The sequence below is a fragment of the Mesoplodon bidens genome, assembly GCF_964165515.1.
Source record: "Mesoplodon bidens genome assembly, chromosome: 1".
In the NCBI taxonomy this organism is placed as follows: Eukaryota; Metazoa; Chordata; class Mammalia; order Artiodactyla; family Ziphiidae; genus Mesoplodon; species Mesoplodon bidens.
Genome location: NC_138176.1, coordinates 195,354,126 through 195,378,949, shown reverse-complemented (window position 1 = coordinate 195,378,949; position 24,824 = coordinate 195,354,126). Strand labels below are relative to the sequence as shown.

General features: G+C 40.9%; 1 protein-coding gene across 2 annotated transcripts in view; it reads right to left on the bottom strand.

Annotated features, from left to right (window-relative positions):
- The window catches only part of KLHL2 (kelch like family member 2), a 124,836-nt gene extending 102,504 nt beyond the window's left edge, over window positions 1–22,332 (bottom strand). Inside the window, exons 1-2 of one of the 2 annotated variants that reach the window (XM_081238333.1) lie at window positions 22,049–22,332; window positions 10,218–10,343 (exon numbers count right to left, since the gene is read on the bottom strand). In XM_081238333.1, coding sequence (XP_081094459.1) covers window positions 10,218–10,343; window positions 22,049–22,074 — 152 coding nt within the window. In that variant the 5' untranslated portion in view covers window positions 22,075–22,332. The remainder of the gene's footprint in view (window positions 1–10,217; window positions 10,344–22,048) is intronic. The other variant, XM_081238332.1, reaches the window with a different exon arrangement.
- Window positions 22,333–24,824: the final 2,492 nt, after the last annotated feature.

Here is a 24,824-nt window from a genome sequence, read left to right as displayed (position 1 = left end):
AACAATGATGGTTTGAATTTGAATTTCTGTGGCAGTGAAGCACAGGGAAAACCTAGCTGTTGGGCTTACTAAGACTCACCACCACAATTAGAGCCCTAAAAAACAGCACAGCCCCTTCAACAGATTTGCACCTGCTGAGATTTTCTAACAGGAAGCAGGAAAGGATGACAGTCAACTTGGAAACTCGTATGAAAACCTACTACAGTCAGTGATTTAGAAACTGCCTTAAACTAGAAAAGGATCCCAGAATAGAGAATCTCACATAGAATCAAGAGAACAGAATGACACGGAAAAGTGACAAAACTGAGCCACAGGAAGATGTGGAGGGAAGCACATTACCGAGCATTTGTCGAGAAGGGAAGGTAACAACTCCAGATTTGAGGACTTCTAAGAATACTTGGTCACAGTTGAGAGGAGATGAAAAGAATAATTAGAAATAAAGTGAAAGAAGATATGAGTGACAGGGAAAAGGTGATGGGGAGGAGGCAAAATGGAGAGATGAGGATTTCAGAGAGGGGAAACAGAAATGGCAGGAGTGAGTTTCTGAACATGTGTGATAAAAGCTCGACTACATGTAGAAAATGGAGAATATGTACAAAGAAAACTTCCTTATTAAAAGTTACTTTTTAAAAAAACTTGGTGAAATAAAACATGAGCTAGATACTCTTAGCTATAATAATTTAAAAGAAAAACAGCCAAGGTGGCATCTTCCGATTTTCTGACTTAGGAGGGGATGCTGAACGCAAACCCTGAGGCAGCACAGCACCCCACACCGGGAAAGAGAAGACGAAACAGAAGCAAATTCATTCACTACCATCCATTCTTCACATCTTTGAAATGTTTAATGATTCTATCCATGCTCAACAAACACCACCTAATAAGAAGTCTATCACAAGTACTTAAGATACACTATAGAAGATTTCCAGTTAAATTGAGACTGTTAGCTTCAAAATGTCTCTTAAACTTTCTTAAATAAACAAGTTTGCTTGATTTAGGGACCCTTCCCAACTGCTCTGTCCTTCAAGGAATGTTTTATATTCTACTTTAGTACAATATAAAAACAAAAGAAACTGACAATGTTTTACTACAGAAATATATATACATACATTAGTGATAAAAAAAATTCACACCCTGTGTAATTTCCTAAATCTCTTTCAAAAACAGTAATATAAAGCTATGAAAAGGTAGTCTCACTTCAGTTTGTTGTTTAATTCACTTGCAACCTAAGCAACAAAGTACAAATAACCAAAGAAGAGACACAAACTCAAAGTTTTCATAGATGCACAACAGATATAATCCTAGTAGTGATCTGGGTCCACAATGGCTAAAAGTCCTGGGGGAAAAATACAGTAAGCATTCCCTTAAGAGAGGGATTCAGGATCTTCTGTTTAAATTATCTTCTGGAATGTAAGAAATGCTATTGTAACTGAACGATTAAATGTTTATGGCTTCTGTGTGATATACAGGCAAACATTCAAACTGCTTCATAAGACTTATCCTTACTAAAAAGTTTCAACTCCTAAATGCAACTTAAGGATCAATATTAGCTTTCTTCTAAACAAATAATAGGTTGCCCTCCCCCCCCCCCCCAGTAATACTCATTGGAACTTTTAAAACTCAAGTCCGGTCTTATCCCATATCCTAGGAAACAGACTTTTTTTTTTTAATTTACTTTAAACACAAAACATTAAATCTGACAGTTCCTTTTTGGTCATCTCAAAAAGCTCACGGTGTAATGTCCTCAAGCAAATGTGTGTCCAGGGCACAGCCTGCTTCTCTGTCTGCTCCACAGGCCCAATACATAGAGTAAGCACTCTGTAAAGGTCTATTCCTTTGATTTTGAAAATGTCAGTGTGTTAGTCCTTTGAAAAACTCCTCCTCCTGCCAAGCCATGCCTAGGAAATGTACAGAGCTGAATTCCCCACCAGAGATGCGTTGCTGTACAAGACTCACCTTTCACTACGCTGCCAGGCTGTTTCTCGACATCATTAGTCTTATGATGCTACACCCTTTCTCAAAAACCTTCACTGATTCCCACTGTCCTTGGAATTAAATCCCAATGAATCACACTGTTTAAGCCTGCCATAATTCTGACCTTTTCTACAGACTCCCCAGCATGAACTCTTCTTGATTCATTTTACCAAACAGGTTACATTTAGCCCGACCCTAGCTTGTGCAATTATCCAGACCAGGAACTGCCTTTACTCTCCAGTCCTTTGTATGAATCCTACTGCATCCCTATCAGGCCCAACCGAAACCACCTTTGTGAATTTCTCTTGTGAGAGTCCTTTTCAGGACCCACATTTTGCACACGATATTCCACCACCTCATCCTCTTCTCTACATCTCCTGCACAATCAGGTCACTCGAAAGGCAGGGGCCACATCAGACACTGGCTCTGGCTCCCACACAGCCTCTGGGTGTGCTAGCTGACTTCAAAGGAGAACCAGGTACTTATAAATACTTGCTGACTACACCGTTTAGAAGTGACCACAGGGTTTTTAAAACCAATAATTGCAAGTTATTCAAACTCGTATTGGACTGAGGCATAGAGCTATATCTGGGCCTCCTGTCTAAAAGAAATGAAAAACTAGTTTAAAGAAAATGTAACATTCCATTTTTATAAATTTAAATTATAATTCTTAAGTTAAACTCAAGTTATAATTCTATAACTTGGGGCTTCCCTGGCAGCACAGTGGTTAAGAATCTGCCTGTCAATGCAGGGGACATGGGTTCAAGCCCTGGTCTGGGAAGATCCCACATCCCGAGGAACAACTAAGCCCGTGCGCCACAACTACTGAGCCTGCGCTCTAAAGCCCTCAAGCCACAACTACTGAAGCCCATGGGCCACAACTATCGAAGCCCGCACGCCTAGAGCCCATGCTCTGCAACAAGAGAAGCCACCGCAATGAGAAGCCCACTCACTGCAACGAAAAGTAGACCCCGCTCGCTGCAACTAGAGAAAGCCCGTGTGCAGCAACGAAGACCCAACGCAGCCAAAAATAAATAAATAAATAAATAAAATTTATATTAAAAAAAATTCTATAACTTAAACTTTACAAAACTCCTGTCCTCCTATTCCCATAACCATACCTTACACCAAGTATAATTGGAAGAAAAGTGACTTTTACCTCTAAAATTTCTCTTTCATTAGCCAAAGGTTAATAACAACACTCTCTAGGGTACAGCTGATATTCTACCTATTAGAGGTGACAGCCCAAGAGCAGAATGGAGAGAACAAGGAAGCTCTCCCTTCCCAGAAGTCAGGAAGCCACTCTCAGCTCCTATTTCTGGCAGCAGGAAGTTGATGCAAGGACAGGAAATGACAAAAGATTTTCAGCTGTACAAGGAGTAGGTTTCTTCAGAGATTTATTTTTGTTTTGTTTTTTTTTAAGAATTACTGGGACTTGCCTGGTGGTGCAGTGATTAGGAATCCGCCTGCCAATGCAGGGGACACGGGTTCAATCCCTGGTCTGGGAAGATCCCACATGCCACGGAGCAACTGAGCCCATGTGCCACAACTACCGAGCTTGCGCTCTAGAACCCACAAGCCACAACTACGGAGCCCACACTCCTAGAGCCCATGCTCCGCAACAAGAGAAGCCACTGCAATGAGAAGCCCACGCACTGCAACAAAGAGTAGCCCCCACTAACCGTGACGAGAGAAAAGCCTGCGCACAGCAACGAAGACCCAACACAGCCAAAAATAAATAAATAAATTTATTTCTTAAAAAACAGAATTACATAAAATTGGCAATAAGGGGTAAGAGAAAAGGGAATGACATTTTAAAAAAAAAGTGCTGATGAGCCTCAAAGTGAGCTCATTTTTTAAAACACTAGCAGTCGTTGACTTCATTAAAACAATCCTTGTTGTGGATGTGGCAGCCAAGACTCAGCTATTCAAAGGTCATTCTTCGTTCTGAAAATCAACATCAACTATCAGCCTGGTTACATGCTAGCTACTGAAATGGTGCAACACAAAGATCAAAAACATACTGTTCCACAGCCATACAGTTCACCCCCAAAATGGTACAAACAGCTGAATGACGGCTACAGCTAAGTAATCCCAGGATGAGACAAGGTGCACCACACGCAGGGAAGCAGGAAAAAACCTCACAGGCTAAAAGAACGTCAGAGCAGCAATGAACCTTAGACTGCATTCCATCCGCTCCCCTCATTTTATAGTTAAGGCTCAAAAAAGTAAAACAACTGGCCCAAGGCCAAAGAGTTTGTCCGAAAACTCGGGTCATTCACCTCAGGAAGGAGAGCTAGGTGTGGCACTCCCTGTAGTTTAGTGACTGAGACCTTCGTCAACAGGGGCCCACTCACACATCAGTGGAAGGTCTGGCTACCAGCCCCATGGGAGTGGGGGGAAAAGTAACATGAATAGGCCTATTAAAAGTCAGTCTTTCTAGATTTTTCAAAGAAAAAGAAAATGTCTCAAAATAACCAGACTATTTTTCTTACTTTTCCTTCAGTGTCACTTAATAACCATTTCATTTTACATTCTAATAACTACTTTTGCAACGAGATTAACTGAAACAGCATGGGCAGACCTGCTGGATTACCCCAGCTATATTTTCTCCCAAAAACTAAATGAAAACCTACTTACTGAAACTGATGTCAGAACAGCACTAGGAAACAAATCTAATATCTATTATTTAGTTTAATTTTCTCTTATCTCTCTCTCTCCAATCCATGCTCCACCCAGCAGCCAGTGTGTTCTTTTCAAAATACAAATCTGATCTGATCATGTCACATCCCTGCTTAAAACTCTCCAATGGCTTCTCCCACGGCAACTCCTGATAAAGACCAAAATGCAGAAGGCTCTAAGAATGCTGGCCCTCACCTACTCACTCAGCCTCCTCTCTTGCCATGACCCTCCAGCCATCTGCACTCCAGCTACCCCTCAGCTCCTCCAGGAGGATAGCTCACTCCCACCACAAGACTTGAACACTGCCATTCCCTATGCCTGACTTCATTTCCTTACTTCTCTTTTCCTTTTGATCTCAGCACAATTATTCTTATCTTCTCAGGGAAGCTTTCCCTGACCACTGTTATCTAACTTCATAGCCCTCCCTGTAGCAGTTACTGTCATTAAAATTTACAGTAAATTATTTGTGTGATTCTTTGATTAATGCCTGCTTCCTGCAGTCAATCATAAGCCCCATGAGGGTAGCAGCCATGTCTGTTTTGGCTTACCATTGTATCTCCAGCACCCAGCAGATGAATATTTACTGAATCTTTAATTAAAGAAGAAACAAACAAATGATGGAACAAAAAAAAAAGGATGGGCTTTCAGGAAGATATAGCATAGAGAGATTAAAGGAAAGTTTAAGTCACTTCCTTCTTAGCCCAAGCTTTTAAATATATGTACTTTCACAAAGGGAATGATGGGAAAATATATGTCTTTCACAAAATGCTAAGAAAATAAAACCAAGCCTGTTAATACACACATTAGTCTTTTAATTAAAAAAAAGCTACTCGGGGGCTTCCCTGGTGGTGCAGTGGTTGAAAGTCCATCTGCCAATGCAGGGGACGCGGGTTCGTGCCCCGGTCTGGGAAGATCCCACATGCCGTGGAGCGGCTGGGCCTGTGAGCCATGGCTGCTGAGCCTGCGTGTCCAGAGCCTGTGCTCCGCAACGGGAGAGGCCACAACAGTGAGAGGCCCGCGTACCACAAAAAAAAAAAAAAAAACCTACTCATTTTTCAATCAGCTTTTAAAGTCACTCTTTCATTGCAGTGACTCTTAACATATTTGAGAAGTACTTAGCAATGGGCAGGTCACTACTTCCCCAAATTACTAACACTACCACCACCACCACCACCAAAGAGAGATTTACATTTTTCTCTGTCTAAAAGTTTTCTTATATTTCATGCAAATGGAAATCACAAGAAAACAGGAGTAGAAATACTCATATCAGACAAACCAGACTTTAAAACAAAGTCTATAACAAAAGACAAAGAAGGACATTATAAATAAAGAGATCAATACAAGAAGAGGATGTAACACTCATTAACATATATGCACCTAATACAGGAGCACCTAAATATATAAAGCAAATATTAACAGACATAAAGGGAGATGTTGACAATAATACAATAATAGGAGGGGACTTTAACACCCCACTGACATCAATGGACAGATCATCCAGACAAAAAATCAATAAGGAAACAGTTGTCTTAAACACCACATTGGACCAGTTGGACTTAAAAGATATCTACAAGACATTCCATCCAAAACAGCAGAATGTACTTTCAAGTACACATGGAATGTTCTCCAGGATAGATCACATGCTAAGCCACAAGACAAGTCTCAACAAATTTGAGAAGACACAATTATATCAAGCATTTTTTCCAACCACAACAGTATGAAACAAGAAATCAAATACAAAAAGAAAAATGGGAAAAGCACAAACACATGGAGACTAAACATGCTACTAAAAAAACCAATGGGTCAATAAAGAAATCAAAGAGAAAATCAGAAAATACCTCAAGACAAATGAAAATGGAAACACAACTTTCCAAAATCTATGGAATGCAGCAAAAGCAGTTTTAAGAGGGAAGTTTATAGTGATACAGGCCTTCCTCAAGACAAAAGAAAAATCTCAAACAACCTAATCTTCATCTAAAGAAATTTAAAAAAAGAAGAACTAACAAAGCCCAAAGTCATCAGAAGGGAGGAAATAATAAAGATCAAAGAGAAAATAAGTAAAACAGAGACTAAACAAACAAAAAAGAAAGCAAACAAAAAACAATGAAACCAAGAGTTTTTTTAAAAGATAAACAAAATTGATAAAACTTTCAGCCAGGCTCACCAGCAAGAAGAGAGGACTCAAATAAAATAAAAACTGTAAGAGGAGAAATAACAACCTATACCACAGAGATACAAAAAAATCATAAGAGAATACTACAAACAGTTATATGCTAACAAATTAGACAACCTAGTAGAAACGGACAAATTTCCAGGAACATACAAACTGCCAAGACTGAATCAAGAAGAATCAGACAATTTGAACAGACCAATCGCTAGTAATGAAATTAAATCTGTAATAAAAAAAACCTCTCAGCAAACAAAAGTCCAGGACAGGATGGCTTCACAGGGTAGTTCTACCAAACATATAAAGAAGAGCTAATACCTATCTTTCTCAAACTATTCCAAAAAATTAAAGAGGATTGAACACTCCCAAATTCATTCTACAAGGCCACCATTAATTACCCTGATACCAAAACCAGAAAAAGATATTACAAAAAAAGAAAATTACAGGCCAATATATCTGATGAATACAGATGCAAAAATCCTCAACAAAATATTACGAAGCCGAATTCAACAATATATAAATAGGATCTTATACCACGATCAAGTGGAATTTATTTCAGGGATGCAAGGATGGTCCAACACCCATAAATCAATGTGATATACCACATTAACAAAAGGAAGGATAAAAATCACATGATCACCTCAATAGATGCAAAAAAAGTATTCAACAAATTCAACATCCAGTCATGATAAAAACTCTCACCAAAGTGGGTACAGAGGAAACATATCTCAACATAATTAAGGCCATTTATGATAAACCGTTAGCCAACATAATACTCAACGATTAAAGCTGAAAGCTTTTCTTCTAAAATCAGGAACAAGACAAGGATGCTCACTCTTCCCACTTCTATTTAACATAGTATTGGAAGTCCTAGCCAGAGCAATCAGAAAAGAAAGAGAAATAAAAGGAATCTAAATTGGAAGGGAAGAAGTAAAACTGTTACTACTTGCAGATGACATGATACTATATAAAGAAAACCCTAACAGTCTCCACCAATAAAATATTAAACTAACAAATGAATTTAGTAAATTTGCAGGAGACAAAATTAATATATGGAAGTCTGTTGCTTTTCTATATACTAATAATGAATTATCAGAAAAAGTAAGAAAACAATCCCATTCAAAATCACACCAAAAAAAAATAAAATACCTAAGAATAAACTTAACCAAGGAGGTGAAAGACCTACACTCTGAAAATATAAAATATTGACGAAGGAAAAGAAGATGATACAAAGAAATGAAAAGATATCCCATGTACATAGATAAGAAGAATTAATATTGTTAAAATGTCCACACTACCCAAAGCAATCTATAAATTTAATGCAATGCTTATCAAAATACCCATGACATTTTTCACAGAACTAGAACAAATAATCCTAAAATTTATATGGAACCACAAAAGACCCTGCACAGCCAAAGCAGTCTTGAGAAAAAAAGAACAAAGCTGGAGGTATCACACTCCCTGACTAAAAAGTACCATAATCAAGGCAGCATGGTATTGGCACAAAAACAGAAACATAGATCAGTGGAACAGAATAAAGAATTGACCATCTATGGTCAATTAATGTACAACAAAGGAGGCAGGAATATACAATGGAGACAAGACTGTCTCTTCAACAAGCTGTGCTGGGAAAACTGAACAGCTACATGTAAAGAATGAAAGTAGAACATTTTCTCAAACCATATACAAAAATAAACTCAAAATGGATTAAAGACCTAAATAGAGACCCGAAACCATAAAGAACCTAGAAAAAAACATAGGCAGAACACTCTTTGACACAAATCGTAGCAATATTTTTTTTGTCTCCTAAGGCAAAACAAACAAAAGCAAAAATAAACAAATGGGATCTAATTATACTTAAAAGCTTTTGCACAGCAAAGGAAATCATTGACAAAATGATAAGACAACCTACTAAATGGGAGAAAATATGTGCAAATGATATGTCTGATAAGCTGTTAATATCCAAAATACACAAACAGTTCATACAATTCAATATCAAAAACACAATCTGATTAAAAAATAGGCAGAGGACCTGAATAGACATTTTCCAAAGAAGACATAGAAATGGCCAGACACATGAAAAGATGCTCAACATCTGCAATTTTCATAGAAAAGCAAATCAAAACCACAATGAGATATCACCTCACACCTGTCAGAATGGCTATCATCAAAAAATCTACAAATAACCAATGTTGACAAAGATGTGGAGAAAAGGAAACACTCTTACACTATTGGTGGGAATATAACTTGGTACAGCCACTACAGAAAACACTATGGAGGTTTCTCAAAAAACTGAAAATAGAACTACCAGCACTTCTAATCCTGGGTATACATCTGAAGAAAATGAAAACACTAATTCGAAAAGATACATGCATCTGAATGTACAGAGCAGCATTATTTACAATAGCCAAGATGTAGAAGCAACCTAACTGTCCATCAACAGTTGAATGAATAAAGAAGATGTGGTATATATACACAATGGACTATTACTCAGCCATAAAAAAGAATGAGATTCTGCCATTGGCAACAACATGGATGGACCTAGAGGGTATTATGCTAAATGAAATAAGTCAGAGAAAGAAAAATATTCTATGTTATAACTCATATGTGGAATCTAAAAAAGAAAACAAACTAGTGAATATAGCAAAACAGAAACAGACTCACAAGTGGTTACCAGTGGGAGAAGAACGGGAGAGGCAGGATGGGGTAGTGGATTTGACTGAGAGGTACAAACTACTATGTATAAAATGGATAGGCCACAAGGATATATACGCATTATTTTGTGGTGACTTTAAGTGGAGTATAATCTATAAAAATGTTGAGTCTCTATGTTGTACACCTGAAACTAATATGATGTTATAAATTAACTATTCAATAAAAAAAATTTTAATAAAAGTTTTCATATGCTTTGCGATGAAAAGTTAGAAACCCTAGACCAGCCAGTCCAATAGAAATATAATGCAAGTCAGAATTCTCTAGTAATCCCATTTAAAAATAAAAACAAGTGAAATTAATTTCATAGAATTAAGTAAAATTCTATTTAACCCAAAATATCCAATATTAGAATAATCGATATCATTTCAAAGTGTATTATTTTTAAAACTTATTAATAAATATTTTACTTTTTTTTTGTAGTTAGTCTTGAAAATCCATTATGTATTTTCCACTTACAGAGCACCTCAATTCAGACTAGCCACATGTGGCTAGTGGCTACCATAGTGAACAGAGCAGCCTTATACCATTCACACTTCTGAAAAAGTTTTTTGCTCTCTTCCTTCCTTTAAAAAACTTGCAGAAAAACCTTTAAATGTTCTCTGTGTCAAACAAAGCAAAAATGAGGGGTGGGGAATATATTCACTTTATAGTGAAAAATAAAGGCATGTTAACGTAATAATACCTTCTTAATTCATTCATGACTTTAAAGGCTTTCTTCATATGCCAAGGATTCACTGTCACCGGGCAGTGTTTTTCGGTATTATCATCTTTTGAATCGAGAGGCTTCTGATGACCCTGCTTTGTGCATCTGTACATAGAAGAAAATAACAAGACACAGAAAAAGATCTTATTAAAGATAGTTTAGTTCAGACTTACCAGGCTACAAGAGATACAATGAATGCCCTCCTCCCCTACTCATTTAGAGGAAGTCTCACAGCATTTTTCAACCCAAGACTAAAACACAATTCAGAACACTTTCTGATGGTCACTGTGGTTTTAACAAAAAAGTAGATAATTACCTCCCTGGTTTCAAAGATCTCTCAAAGATGGGCACAGAAAATTCAGTAAACATGGTTTAGCAGATACCTTCAAAAGAAATGCTGAGAAATGATTTTCTCTGTTAGAAATTAACCTGCTTTTACATTCTGCAGTGGGCCTATTTACAAACCAAGACAGGAACTCAGTTGTATTTTACACACACTTCAGAAGTTTAGAATCTGATTTGAATTTTGTTTTCTACCTGCAAGTTTATTTACTCCATATACTTTGGACCTACTTTAACTGTTCACTGAGTACTAACTTTAAGGCAGACACTGTACTAAGTTTTCTTTCATTGTTTGTTTAATCCTCACAACAACTCTGTGAGCTAATTACTATTATTATCCCCATGTAACAGATAAAGAGATTGAGGCAGAAAACAATCTGGGTAAATGGTAGAGCTGATAAGAGTGCAGCTAGTCTGACCTTCAAGGCCATTCTTTTCACTAATGTTCAACACCATTTCCTACATTAAGCAATGGATAGTTAATATCATATTTAAATGTATAATTTTTAAGAGTACAAAGCTATGTTAGTATTGCTGTATAAATTATTCTTTCGAAATCTGGGAGCAAAAAAATTAACAAATGAAATCAGGGTGCCATGGTGGGGAGGGTCAACTGCATATGGACGGACAAAAGGAACTTTTTGAGGAGATGGTTGCACAACTCTAGAAACTTACTACGATCACAATTATAATGGGTGAATTTTATGGTATGTAAATTATACCTTAATAAAGCTATTAAAGTTTAATAAATTAGGATACCAAATTAAGCCTAAAAAAATCATACTTGTATATACATCACACAAAGAACAAAAGGCAAACATCATTATTTATTGCACCATTTCTTTTCACACCTCTTCCTTTCCTGACCCATTTCTGAAAGGATAATTCATTCTTTAAACATTATTTTATTAATTCAGCAAATAATTTTTGAGTGCCAACTATGTACCAAGCACTATTCTAGGCACAAGGAATACATCAATAAACAAAATAAAAATCCCTGTCCTCAGGGAGCTTGGAGTCGGGGGGTAGGCGGGGTTGGGGGGCATCGACAATACACACAACAGACCAGTAGAGTCAGTGGCACGTTAGAAATTAAGAACTACGGAAAAAAGAAAGAGAGCCAGGTAAAGCGAGTGAGGAGTATGGGGGTGATGGTGATGGAGTGATGGAACTTGCAGTATTAAACAGGGTGAACAGGGCAGGCCAAATTGAGAACTGAGATTAGAATGAGGACCAGGAGGTGGGAGAAGGCCCCGACAGAAGGAATAACTAGAGCAAAGGCCAGTATGCACCTCGTGTGTTCCAGGACATGAGAGCAGGGCTGGAGAGGGGAGTACAGATCATGTAGGACACTAGCTTTTACCCTGAGTGAGCTAATTACTATTATTATCCCCATATAACAGATAAAGAGATGGAGGCAGAAAATAATTTGGGTACACTAGCTTTTACCCTGAGTGAAATGGCAAGGTACTGCAGAACAGTGACACAACCCAACTTATGTTTTCAAAGGATCATTTTGGCTGCTGGTTGAGAATACTCTCTATGGGTCAAAGATGAAAAGAGGGAAGCTACTGAGAAGGGCAACGCAGGAGGAGGTGACAGTGGCTCAGAACAGCGTAGCAGCAGTGGAGGCAGGAGCAGTGATGAGAAGTGCCTGAGTTCTGGAAATATTTTACAGGAGTGCTAATAAGATCTGTTGACAGAAGGCACGTGCCATGTCAGTGAAGTCTGAATGACTCCAAGTTTTTTGGCCTGAGTAGCTAGAAGCATTGACTTTCCATTAATTGAATGGACGAGGCTGCAGATAGAACCAGTCTGGAAGTTGGAAGATCAAGGGCTCAGTTTTTACACATGTTGGTTTTAAGATATCAGACTTCCAAGTGAAGATGTTCTCAAATTGGCAGATGATTACAGGAGTCCAGAGTTTGAGAGAAAAAAATCTAGCTGGAGACAGAAATGTGGTACATGAAGCCATGAAACTTGGGTACTTGAACATTAAGATAACCCAGCATTAACCATAGAAGTTATCCTTGCTTGTTCCCCCTCCCCCAGAATCAACACTTATTGAGGGATACCTGATCCTTTGAGGGCTCACCCACTAGAAGTGGACATCAGAGCTGCTACCCCACCAATTGAGTTTCTAGAGGGACCTTACAAACGAATTAGTGCCATTGCTGCCTCCAGTGGGTGAGTCCACAGCTGGAGTGGAAGGGAGTATAGGATGGTGCACTCTACTTGTGACTGCGTGCGCATGCACACACGCATAGAGGGGTGAGTTACACCCGGCCTAAGAAAAAGAGCTAGAAGCCAAGAAAGAAAGAACATCCAGATCTGGCAGAGGGAAGTGGGGACACACTCTTTGGTATAAGATGTATTCTCATAATGCCATTTCCACCACCTTTTCATTAAGAAAACAGTAGGAAAAGGGGAAATTATGTAGGTATATGCAACCTACACAAACTTTCTGACCATGTAACACCAAATATCCACATATGTAGCAAGTTAATGATATTTATATCTGCTTCAAATTTAATTACTTAAGTTTACAACAGAGGGAAAATATAATATCGAGGACTGGCAAAACTATCATAGAAGGCCTTTCAATGCTCAGCATGGAAACAAAAGCAACTCTGCCCTACAAAGAATATCACTAAAGAGTCAAGAGTGTTTATATTTGCTTAAGAAATTGGGAATTAAAACTTCCTGCATTAAAGAATTAACTTTAAGACAGATACCATACAACAACCAATGTTTATATTGCTGCTTTCTTTCTTAAAGCTAAATATTTTTAGCTCCCACTTCTCTAATACTCCAGAAACTCTGCAAAGAAAAGATTCCATTTGAAGGCTTAAAGGAACAAATAAGAAATAACACCACATTCTTTTTTTTTTTTTTGCGGTATGCGGGCCTCTCACTGTTGTGGCCTCTCCCATTGCGGAGCACAGGCTCCGGACGCGCAGGCTCAGCGGCCATGGCTCACGGGCCCAGCCGCTCCGCTGCATGTGGGATCTCCCCAGACCGGGGCACGAACCCGCGTCCACCTGCATTGGCAGGCGGACTTTCAACCACTGCGCCACCAGGGAAGCCCAACACCGCATTCTTTTAAGGGTTGTCTGTACTGAGAGCCCCTTACAAATGCAGCACCCTGCCACAGGTCTACATTTTCAACACTAAAGTCCTTTCCACAATTTTCTATTTCCTATATGGTTTTGTGTCAGATGGTCTCTCGTTCAGAAGCAGGACTGAGTAACAGAAAATGATACATCATATCTAAAATTACAGATGTGGAAGATGAACATCCACTAGAAAGCAACCAAGTGGGAGGGAAAGGTTTACCTTTTAAGTTACACCATTAAGTACAGTTACACCTCCCTGCTTCCCTTGTGAAGCGAAGGGCTAGCCTTTTCCAGAAAAGCTCCTCACTATGAGAACCATATTCTTTAAACTATCTGGAGGAGATACTTTTTCAAGGTTCTTTCATTTTTAAGTCTTTCCCCCAACTCTACATCCCATAAGCCAGTGTTAAAACTACCCAACAGCCTGTTGTTACAACACGTATTCTACAATAATTGAGAGTTCAAGGGTTTGGATCCCAGAACACTGCTAACAGATAATCCGACAGGCTTCCTTCCACGACTGACTCTTCTACAAATTCCCAGCTGTAGGCAAGGTTGGCTTCTCAGACCGGGTAACTTTCTAACTCTGCCTAAGAACACACTACTGCCAATAACTGAATTCTCAAGGGAGGAGGCAAAGACTCTAATAAGGGTTGTCTCCTTCCAACAGTCAAGATTCCACAACCAACCAAAGGTTTAAACCTCCTGCAAAAATTCTGAGAACATCTTAGAAATAACATACAGTTTCTTTAGATGCATATTATTTGCTCTGGAATAGTGATTTCCGATGGACAGAACAACCACATGACCCAAGCAATTTTTCTAAACTACCCATAACCATCCCTCTTCATGTGAAGATTCAGGCAAGCCCTTTTTACAGGTCTAGGCATATCAGAATGACAGCATCTCCAGGAGTAGGGGGGAAAGACAGCTGTGTACGATTTTTTTAAAAAGAGGATGATGTAATATGCCCCACCACCCACTTACCTCCCACCACAGGACAATCATCTCAGATCGAGAGCGAACACTTTAGGAAATAGGTTGTTTATGTTTTCAAGGTTTTCTGGTGGAAATAATGCTGTAAGTCATGTGAATGATGCAGCTGAAAAATTGAACAGGGGACCAGACATTTTCACATTCAGGACAAATACTCAGCCCCTGGGTGGCCACCATCTCTACTCTCCCCTTTGCCTGTTCACCTCAAAAGCTGCAAGACTCCCCTGCTTGCAATGAGTCACCCACCATTACTTATAAATTTCTGCCAAGTTCACGTCAGCAGCTGATGTTTTCAAAGTCACCATCCATGCTATACTGCTATGAAGTTCTCCATTACTTTATATCTCTTCTATTTTCTCTGCTGTCTTCTGAGCTAAACTTGCATTTGGAAGCTGATTATCATAAGAACATTGCTCCCATAACAAGTCCAGGATATAAAAAGTAGAGATTCAACCATAACTCATACTTTAATACTTGTTGTGCCACTCTACAGTTTCCTAACAAAATACACTCACATTCTTCACCTCACCCAAATAACCACCGTATTACTTAGAGTTGTAAAAGTGGGAGGCTTTCTGCACTGGAAACATTTTGCTTCGTGGTAGAGTTGTGCTTTCAGTTTTTGCAATTAGCTACATGCAAAAAGACCTGCTCTGCAAATTTTTTTCAAGTGCTTGGAACTTACACTTTTATTAGGTACAGACCCAGCAGACTAACGGTAATCAATGAACATATGGTCATATTACCAAATATGACCTAATATGACATATTAGAACTGAATGTGAAGCATCTTGTGAGATAAAAAAACTCCTCTCCAGTCACAGAACACCGTACAGACAACATCATAACAATGCCACTGAATACATTAGTATAGTACAAGTATTGCTAAAAGTTATGTTTCCAATTTCCCAGAGCTGGAAAGGAAAAGTCTAGAAAAGCTGGCCATGGTCAATTTTACTAAAACGGCTTAGCACTTAAAGCGGAGTGCTGAACCTTCCGGAGGATGGAGGGGGGCCTTCGCCCTGTCCTCCCCCAGGACCAGGACATGGCCTTCGAGAGAAACACCGGCAGGTGGAGGTAGCTGGGACTCTGAGGTGCAGAGGTGACGAAGCTCTCTGATGCCAGAACAACAGAGCTGTAAAATGCTCTGCTTCAGGTCAACCCCGCTTCCTCTCACCTACGTGACAGACAGAGGACAACCTGGCACTTTTTGTCCCTGATGGTGACTACTACCAGGAAAGCGACCAGGGTAAAAGCATGTCTTATGCAAGATCAGTCTTATTTTAAAGGATATGTTATAAACAATTAACACAGCATTGTCAGAGTGGGATACCTGTGAGGTGCTAAAATAGGGAGGAGAAGGTTGACGATCCATTTCAAACGTTTCCATGTCTTCTATCACTCTCATTCCTGACCTTTCTTTTGCCACTTTTCCTATTACCATCACTTGGCTGGTAAGGGGGCAGCACCTTGACTTGGCATATTCAGTTGACTGGGCTACATTTTCCGGCATTTAATGAAAAGGCACTGGAAGAGGAGCAAAATCAGCTGGAAGACATGAGCTGCAATCCTAGCCTGTAGATACTAACCAAGTGACCTTGGATTAGTCCCTTAGCCTCTCTGGGCTTCAGACTGTGTACTTATAAAATAAGGTTTTGTTATTCCACAGATATGTCTAATAGGAAATGTAATATGAAAGTCAAAGATAGTGACACCTCACCTACTTGCCTCAGGAACTATATAAGCACTAAACACTATGTGAATGTAAACACAGTTAAGAAGAAAAATGTTGGGGTTAGGAGCTAAACTGAACATAGAGATACATTTTTATGGATTTTCTTGGCCTTCTTCATTTTTAATTGCAACACTAAATTAAAAGTTATTGGCAATACTCCAGACCACCACCACTGTTAATAAATCAAGTAGGTAAGCACTGCCTAGCCCACTGCTGCCCTACACTAAGCAGGGTGAGGGATTAGGATGCTGAACACAGAAACCTTCTCCAGTTACCAGCCAAGTGAGGAGGCACTTCAGAAACCACCAGGGAATGGCACGAAGTCCACACACAAGTGCAAGATTATGCGCGACCAATTATAAATAGTATAGGAATTGCAAAGAGGAGCTAGAATGAGTTGATGTATGCAGGGAAGACTTTGTGAAGGGGATGGGGCTCCACTGGGCCTTGGAGGAATTCTAAGTTGTTTTAACCGAGGACAGGATAGGAAAAGGCTGGAGACTCCTGGCTTGTGATAAGGTATAATTTACCTTGGGAGGTTAAGGCACATAATGATTTTGAACATATAAGGCCAAAATGATGGAGGGCTGAGACTTCCTGGCTGAGGTATCTGGTTTTGTTAAGTGTGTGACTTGACTCGATGTTGCGGGGGGGGGGGCGGTGTGTGTCAAAACAATAGGTGGACTGAAAGGTGATGAGAGAATACCTAAGAGTTCAACAGGAGAAATAATCCAGGTATCAAGGGATGAAAACTTGAGTATCATCAGAGTATCAGCAATCAGAATGGACACTTGAAATCAACACTGTACAGTTCCTGGGAGCTGATGAAATGTGGAGGATGACGAAAGAAAGAGAAATCAAAGACCATTCCAAGGCTTTGTGTATCCAGGACCAGAAGAATGATTATTCCACTAAGTGGAGATGTTATAAAGGGAAGTCAGTTTGAGAACAAACATTATGAAAACTCAGTTTTAGACATGTTGAATCTGATGTATAAGCTAAGGGTAAATGTTCCGTATGAAGCTCAAAATTCAAAACTGAGGCACAGATCTAGAGCCCAGGTTTAAGATACAGATGGAGCCACAACTTAGTGATTAATAGTCGATTGAAAAGAAGAACTGGCCAAGGCCTGCATCTGGAAGAAACAGCTACTGCCAACGAACAGAAGCCATGTAAGCCAAAAAAGCGATCAACAGAGAGAGATTAGAGTCCCAGTTTCTCCTCTACTTGATAAGCTTGGGAATGTAACTTAACCTCTGAAAATCAGTAATAATAAGAGACCCACACTTCATAAGGTAGGTTGTTGACAAGATTAAATGAGAATATAAATAAAGTAAATCACCTTTAACAACCTAAAAACTAGAGCAGGAAACCAAGAAAAAGTAGTGTCATGGCAAGCAAGGGCCTGTTTTTCAAGGCAGGATCAGTGAAAAGAACTGGTCAAAAAATACTTTAGCAAATGCCCATAGCCTGAAATTCGAGACAGAAAAGCACACAACACAAAGTACACAGACCCACCCACTACAGTAACTGTATCATGTATTTGTTTACTGTCAGTTTCAACCATGAGGAGAAGTACTTTGTTTTGTTTTCTGAGATATTCCCAAAGCCTGTTCACCGAAGGCACCCAATAAATATGAATAAAAAACCTGAACTCCCTCATTATAAACAGTAAATACATCTGGAATTTGGTAGAATTCTATAGAAGAGCATCTGAAAGGCAATTTCCATTCTCTGTATCACCTCGAAAGGACTTTCCACCTGATCTTAAGAATGAATTTCACTTGCTTTCATAAACACTCTTTGTGCAGTTCCGTAACCACAGCTGAGTAGATGTACAATCACCTTCACAAAAGCACACTTACTAATATTTACTGATGCCTACTATGTGCATAAGAAAATGTAAATTAGAAACAAGAGGTTTAGGACTATTTGGTGGGAGGGGGAGGAGTGATTTCCCAGAATCAGAGACTACTACATAAATGCTACCTATTTTCCGAATCCACTTCTCAAGTTCCCAAATGCACCTCAAAATTTTCCTTATATATGACACTTCAACACATGTTGATGCACACGTCTTCTTTCAACATCACCATGTGGGCCATTATTGTTCCTGAATATTTTAAACGTCTTTGTCTGTCATTAAGGAGATTGGCCTATGATCTGAGAGATGCCCAATTTACACTTAGGACTAGTTAAACAAAAACAAGAATACATTCCAAAGGGTTGTAAAAGGCAAACAAATGAATACTGGGGTAACCCATGCCAAGGTTCCAAATTCATAGTAATTAAATCTTAGAATTAGAATGAACATTAAAGGTCATCTGGTCCAGTGGATCGCAAACATCAGGTTTCAATGAACTTTTTATTGATCTGTGACAAAATGAGGACAATGTAGTAAGTTTTCATAAAATTAAATGTATTCAATTTGAGAACTATCCTTTGGCCTGAGATTATGTACTTCTCTGTATTTGGGGAGGGGCACTAAAATGTCCTTTCTTTTACAAAAAGATGATGATAGTTGATAATTTTATCTTTTTTTTTAACTTGGCAAAATAAAAAACTTAGCAATTCTATGTTAGACTTCAGTTTTTTTTAAATCTTACAGTCAGTGAAATCCAAAACTATGAGAATCTCTGCTCTAATCCAACTAATTTTCTGCTGCCTAAATCCCTTAGAAACACAGTCAACAAGATGTTTGTCTGCCTATGCTGAACATCTCTAACGCTCAAGAGCTTCCAGTGATGTGGAATGCACTGAAAAAAAGACACGGCTGTATATCTGAGGCATGTTTGGAAAGCAAAAAAGCAAGGCCTACAGGGAGAAAGCCAACTTGTGAAAGAGGGCCAGTAGGAAAATGAAGGCCAAGAAAACTTTTCAGTGAGGTCAAAGGGATGCACTCTGTCCTATACTCACAGTCTTCCTTCAACTTAGTAATTATGAAAATCCTTTACAAAAATAACTGTAAAAGCTAGAATGTATAAAACATTCCTGAGGTCAGGTCTGATCAGTTTACAATTCCTTTCACACATCTCAGTTTATTGCCTGAGACAACTCCTTTGCTAACCTACATATAATTTTAGTTGAACACTTTTCAGGTTCAATCAGGCAAATAAATGTTCCATGGTCTTAATATCACCCAGATCCGAAAATGCAGGAGAATCTAAAAGCCACATACACTCAAGGATGCAAAAAATAATAGAGATATAAAGCCCATGACAATCAACATGAGAATCAAAAAGGATGAGAAGAATGTGAAGGCAAGGAGTAAAAAGAGCAGAAGAAATTTTAAAAACCTAATCTCAACAAGCCCATCTGAAGGAACTAGGGAGCCTGGACTAGTAGTCACCTGCATCCCTCCAAGACAATGTCTAACAGGCTGAAACGGAGCAAGGTGGGATTTGAAAATGATGCAAAACTGGCTGTTAAAAGAGAAGGGCAAGCAAAAGTATCACACTCAGTGCCAGGGAGAGACTAGCATGCAAACATTTGCAGAAGGAATGAATAAACAGACAGACATTTATGCAAAGAGGATCTGAGTCCCTGCTTCCAACCACATCATCCAAGGCACTTTAAGTCCACCTCAAACAACTTTCTTTGCCTTTAAGCTCAAGCTAAAAATCTAACCTTATGAAAAGCTGAGCCCGCCCAATAACTTGCACTGGCCTCTGACCTAGCTAAGCTTTAGCACAGCGAGGCCTGACAGAGCTCCTTCCCTAAGAACTGCCATTTCTCAAATCCAGCACCCATGATTCAGTGTGGAAGGAAAAAAAATTATTGGGAGTAGAAGCAAATAGGTCAAGGGGTGGGAAGAAAAACTATTCTGATGCACAGAAAGGTAAAAAAACACTATAGTTCTGGAATTAGGGCTTCTCCTAGATAGACCAAATGAAAATAAAACCTATTTGTATTTACCATTAAATGAACAGAAACAAAAGTCTCACCAACTTCAGCCACCCATGGCTGAACAGAGTTTTTTGGGTTTTGGTTTTCTTTAACTATTCTTTCATCCCTGTTGGCATTCAGGCTTTCCATTACATCTCAGCCTCTCATTGTTCCAGCACTACTGATGAAGTCTCAATAGCAAAGAACTGCGCTGAACACCAAAATTCTGATTAGTTGATGTCTTAGATTCAGTTTATCAATATTTGCATGCACACATTTATTTCATTTTAACTATCTCTATTTAAATGATTTTTAATATCTCTCCTCCCTCCCTCCAGAGCCTGCTTTTCCACACCCTTTTCTCACCTGCATTCTAAGGTCCCCCTTTTCTTTCCTTTAGCTCCCTTTGCTCCAGAAGCAAAACAGGGACTGCAGAGAACTGACATAAAGGGGGCAGGTTTACGACAAATATCATCCTATGTGGGATACCCTCTATACTATGTGTTGTCTATAGACAAGTAGCATTTCCTGCCTTGCGTGCCTCTGAGCCTGGGCAGAACTCATGTGCTGATGCTGTGCTCACACATGATGCTAACAATCCACCATCATGTTTCCTAGAGCTTCAGGAGCCTTCCCAAACCTGCTGAAGAACATGACCAGGTGACAAAGTCTTCAAAGCGACAGCCATCACCAAGCAACTGAGCTCTTATTCCTACCAGCCCAGGAGGGTCAATTCAAGAGTCGTAGGTACTCCCTTAGATTTCCCTGACCTGTTCCACTCAAGCTGAAATTTCTGTAAGGCACTTTTAAAAAGTGCCAGAATCCTATGAGCGCTCCTAAAAACACTCAACATCAAAAAAATTTTCAGCCCAAGCCAAATATTTATATTTTGGCTGGTATTCTGCCAAATAGCCACAAGAGGCTGGTGTGATACAACTGCCCTGGAGTGAAGCTGGCCAAATCTAAGTGAAAAACAATAATGCTCCAAGAATGAGCTGTCATGAAAAGGTACACGGTTCTTAGAATGAGATTTTTTGGCGGTTTGAAAAGTCAGATTCAAAGGGCTCTTGTTACTTCATAAAGGTTAAACTAAGGAAAGCAAATCAAAATTGAAATGTTCAAAATTCCTGGGGATTTATAGTCCACTTTTAACAAAATGCTAAAAAAAAATCTTGTATTGAATAATGCAATATCTTCAATGTCTCCCACATAATTGTTCAGCTTATTTCTGGAAGCAATTTTGTCGCAGGTGGTCTTGACTGTACTTGGGTACCAAGGAAATAGACACCTGTGCCTGACAGTTCGTACACTAATTCGCCCAGGGTGCCAAAGAAACAGAAGATGCTGTGATTTCTGGATATGATTTTCTGCAGTGCCAGGTAAAAGAGGTCACATGCCCTGTACAGCCGCGGCTCGGCTCGTTCCGAGTGATGTGCAAGCTCCTCGGACAGAATTTTGCTAGGAATTCGGAGAAGCAGGCAAGCTGAGAGGAATTCCTCTCGGCACCGGCGTCTGTACTTTGCAGCTTCCTTTTCCGACGGCCTCGCGCGCATCCTGTCTCCATCCCGCGGACGCCCGGCCCTCCCGAGACTCCCGCTCACCGGCGGAGGAACCTCCCCGCACACCGCGCGGTGACGCCCCGCCCGCCAGCCAGGCTGGGTTCCGCCCGCCGCCCGGCCCGCCGCCGGCCCTGCCCGGCCGCAGCGGCCCCGCCCGCCGCCCGTCAGCTCACTCACGCGGGAGGCCGCGGCGGCATCTCCATGGCGGCTCCTCTCAGGCTTCAGCTCGCGGGCGCCCGCCGCCGCCAGCACCATTCCAGCTGCGGACGCCTGCCCAGCCCGCCCGCCGCGCCGCGTCCCATCCGCCCGGGCACCCGCCCGCCGCCCCTCACCCGCGCCGCACCCACACCCGCCCCCGAGGTGGCCCAACTCCGCCAGCCCCGCTCGGCTGGCTCGCTCAGCCTGCCGGCGCTGCTGGGGGCGGGGCTGCAGGCGGGCACTTCCGGGTGTGACGGGCCCTCGAGACCCCGCCCCGCACCGCCCCTTCCTGCAACCGCGAAGTACGGGGTGGGTCCGCCGGCCCAAACGCTGGAGCTGGAGACGTAAGGGTGCGGTCTCGCCGGAAAGCGCGGCGTACCTCCGCTCCGCGTTCCCTGACTGTCTCGCTCCACAGGCGCGTTCGCTCTGTCCTTTCCCAGCCTGCGGCCAGGGAGGCGGGAGGGGTGGGCGTAGCCGATCCTTCCTCTACGGATGGTGAAACTGAGGCAAGAAGAAATGACTCGCCTGTCCAGGGTCCCAAGCAGGAACTGGAGCCTCCCTGCTCAGGCAGTGATCCGCTCGTTGCACCTGCTGGGCGAGGTCTCGGCGCTGGGATGGGATGCAGAGCAAAACCAGGTCTCCGTGCCCGCGCACCTGTCCACCATCTGGACGTGACAAGGGGAACAGAAGAACGACGATGCCTGCCGTGAAAATACCAAATAATCAAGGCGAGGAGACAGGATGCTAAATGGTAGTCAAGGAAGTCCTCTCAAAACATGTCATTTAAAAGAGATGGAAGAAAGCGAATCTTGAGTAAATCAGAGTTCTCAGGGCAGAGGGAAGAGCAGTGCAGAGACTCCTGGCCATCGAAGAGCGGGAAGAGTACAGTGTGGCTGATGGTTCCCCAAGTATGCCGCTGGGCAGCGGTAGCATCTGGGAACTTGTTAGAAATGCAAATTCTCGAGGCCCACTTCAGATCTCAATGAGAAGTTCTGGAGGTGAGGCCCAGCAGCCTGTGCTGTGACAAGCCCTCCAGAGGATGCTGGTGCCCGCTAAGGTTTAAGAACCTCTGTGGTAAATGAAGCAGAGTCAGGACAGGAGACAGTTGGAGGAGTTGGTCTCGGGGAATAGTGACAGATCACACAGGCGTGGTAGGCCATCAAAAAGGTTTTGGCTTTTACTGAGAAGAGGAACAATGAAAAGTTGTGAGCAACGTGATCTGATCATTAAAAGGATGACTTTGCTGGGATTTGTTTTAAAATCCTCAAAAAAAGGGAGGATAGGGAATAGAAGAAAGAAGATGGGCAAAATGTTAATTTTTGATGCTGAGTGATGAGTGCATGGGGGTAGTCATTTATGTGTATTTATGTGTATGTTTTAAAAGGTTCATAATAAAAACTGATTTTTATGTTGCTAGATGAGCCAAGAAAGCAAACAAGGAGTTACCTGGCTGGGATGATCAGAGTGATGAGAAGATATAGCAGATGAGAGTTGCTGATAGATTAGATATAAGAGAAAGACTAGAGTGAAAGATCATCCCAAGGGTTTTGGTCTGGGCTCTTGGGAGAGTGGAGTTGACATTTACTGAGATTGAGGAAATAGAGAAGAAACAGATTTGGTGGGGCAAGGAGCGTATTTGCCAGTTCTGATTTAGACATGGTTACGTCTGAGGTGTCTGTTAAACATCCATGTGAAGATAGGTGTAGACAATTAGGTATCGGGGTGGACATAAATGTGTGGGTTGGCAGCATACAGGTGGTATTTAAGGACTGGTTGAGATCAACTAGATAATGTAACTAGAGTAAAGAAGAGACCAAGAAGTGAGCCCTGGGGCACTCCAACACTAAAACAATAATATAAGGAGGGTTCAGCAAAGGAGACAGAAAAGGGAGCAGTAGTGAAGTAGGAGAAATATCTTGGTAGCCTACTGATGTGTTCCAGGAAAAGGCTGTATCTAGTAAGCCTTAGCATGAACTCACCCTTCCATAACCTCCTGGAATTATTGACCCACCATGAGGAGGGCATACCTGATTGAGTTACTTCTCAAGTGTTAGTGGTGATTTTGTTCAGATCCATAATAAAACTTCCTACTTTATGAGGTCATTGTAAGAATTAAATAAAATAATCTATTTAAAACATATAGCGGACATCCCTGGTGGTGCAGTGGTTAAGAATCTGCCTGCCGATGCAGGGGACATGGGTTCGATCCCTGGTCTAGGAAGATCCCACATGCCACGGAGCAGCTAAACCCGTGCGCCACAACTACTGAGCCTGCGCTCCAGAGCCTGCGAGCCACAACTACTGAGCCCACATGCCACAGCTACTGAAGCCCACGTGCCCTAGAGCTCATGCTCCACAACAAGAGAAACCACCACAATGAGAAGCCCGTGTACCACAACGAAGAGTAGTCCCCCCCGCCCCTCGCTCACCTCAACTAGAAAAACCCCACAGGCAGCAACAAAGACCCAATGCAGCCAAAAAGAAATAAAATTAAAAAAATAAAAAGTAAAAAAAGTAAAGCATATAGCACTAAGTGTATAAGGGAAACAATAAATGCTTATTGCTTTCGTTATTTCTGCATATTTCCATGGCCATCAGTTTTACTTGACTCAGCTAGGAATTGAGATTAAGTTCTAAACCCAAGAGATACACACTAACTTAGGTTTGATCAATCCTTTGGCCTGACCTTCTGCATGCAAGCAGAGTAAGCAGGACTGTTCGATCAGCCATTTCAGGAGATCTTTCAGGACAAAAC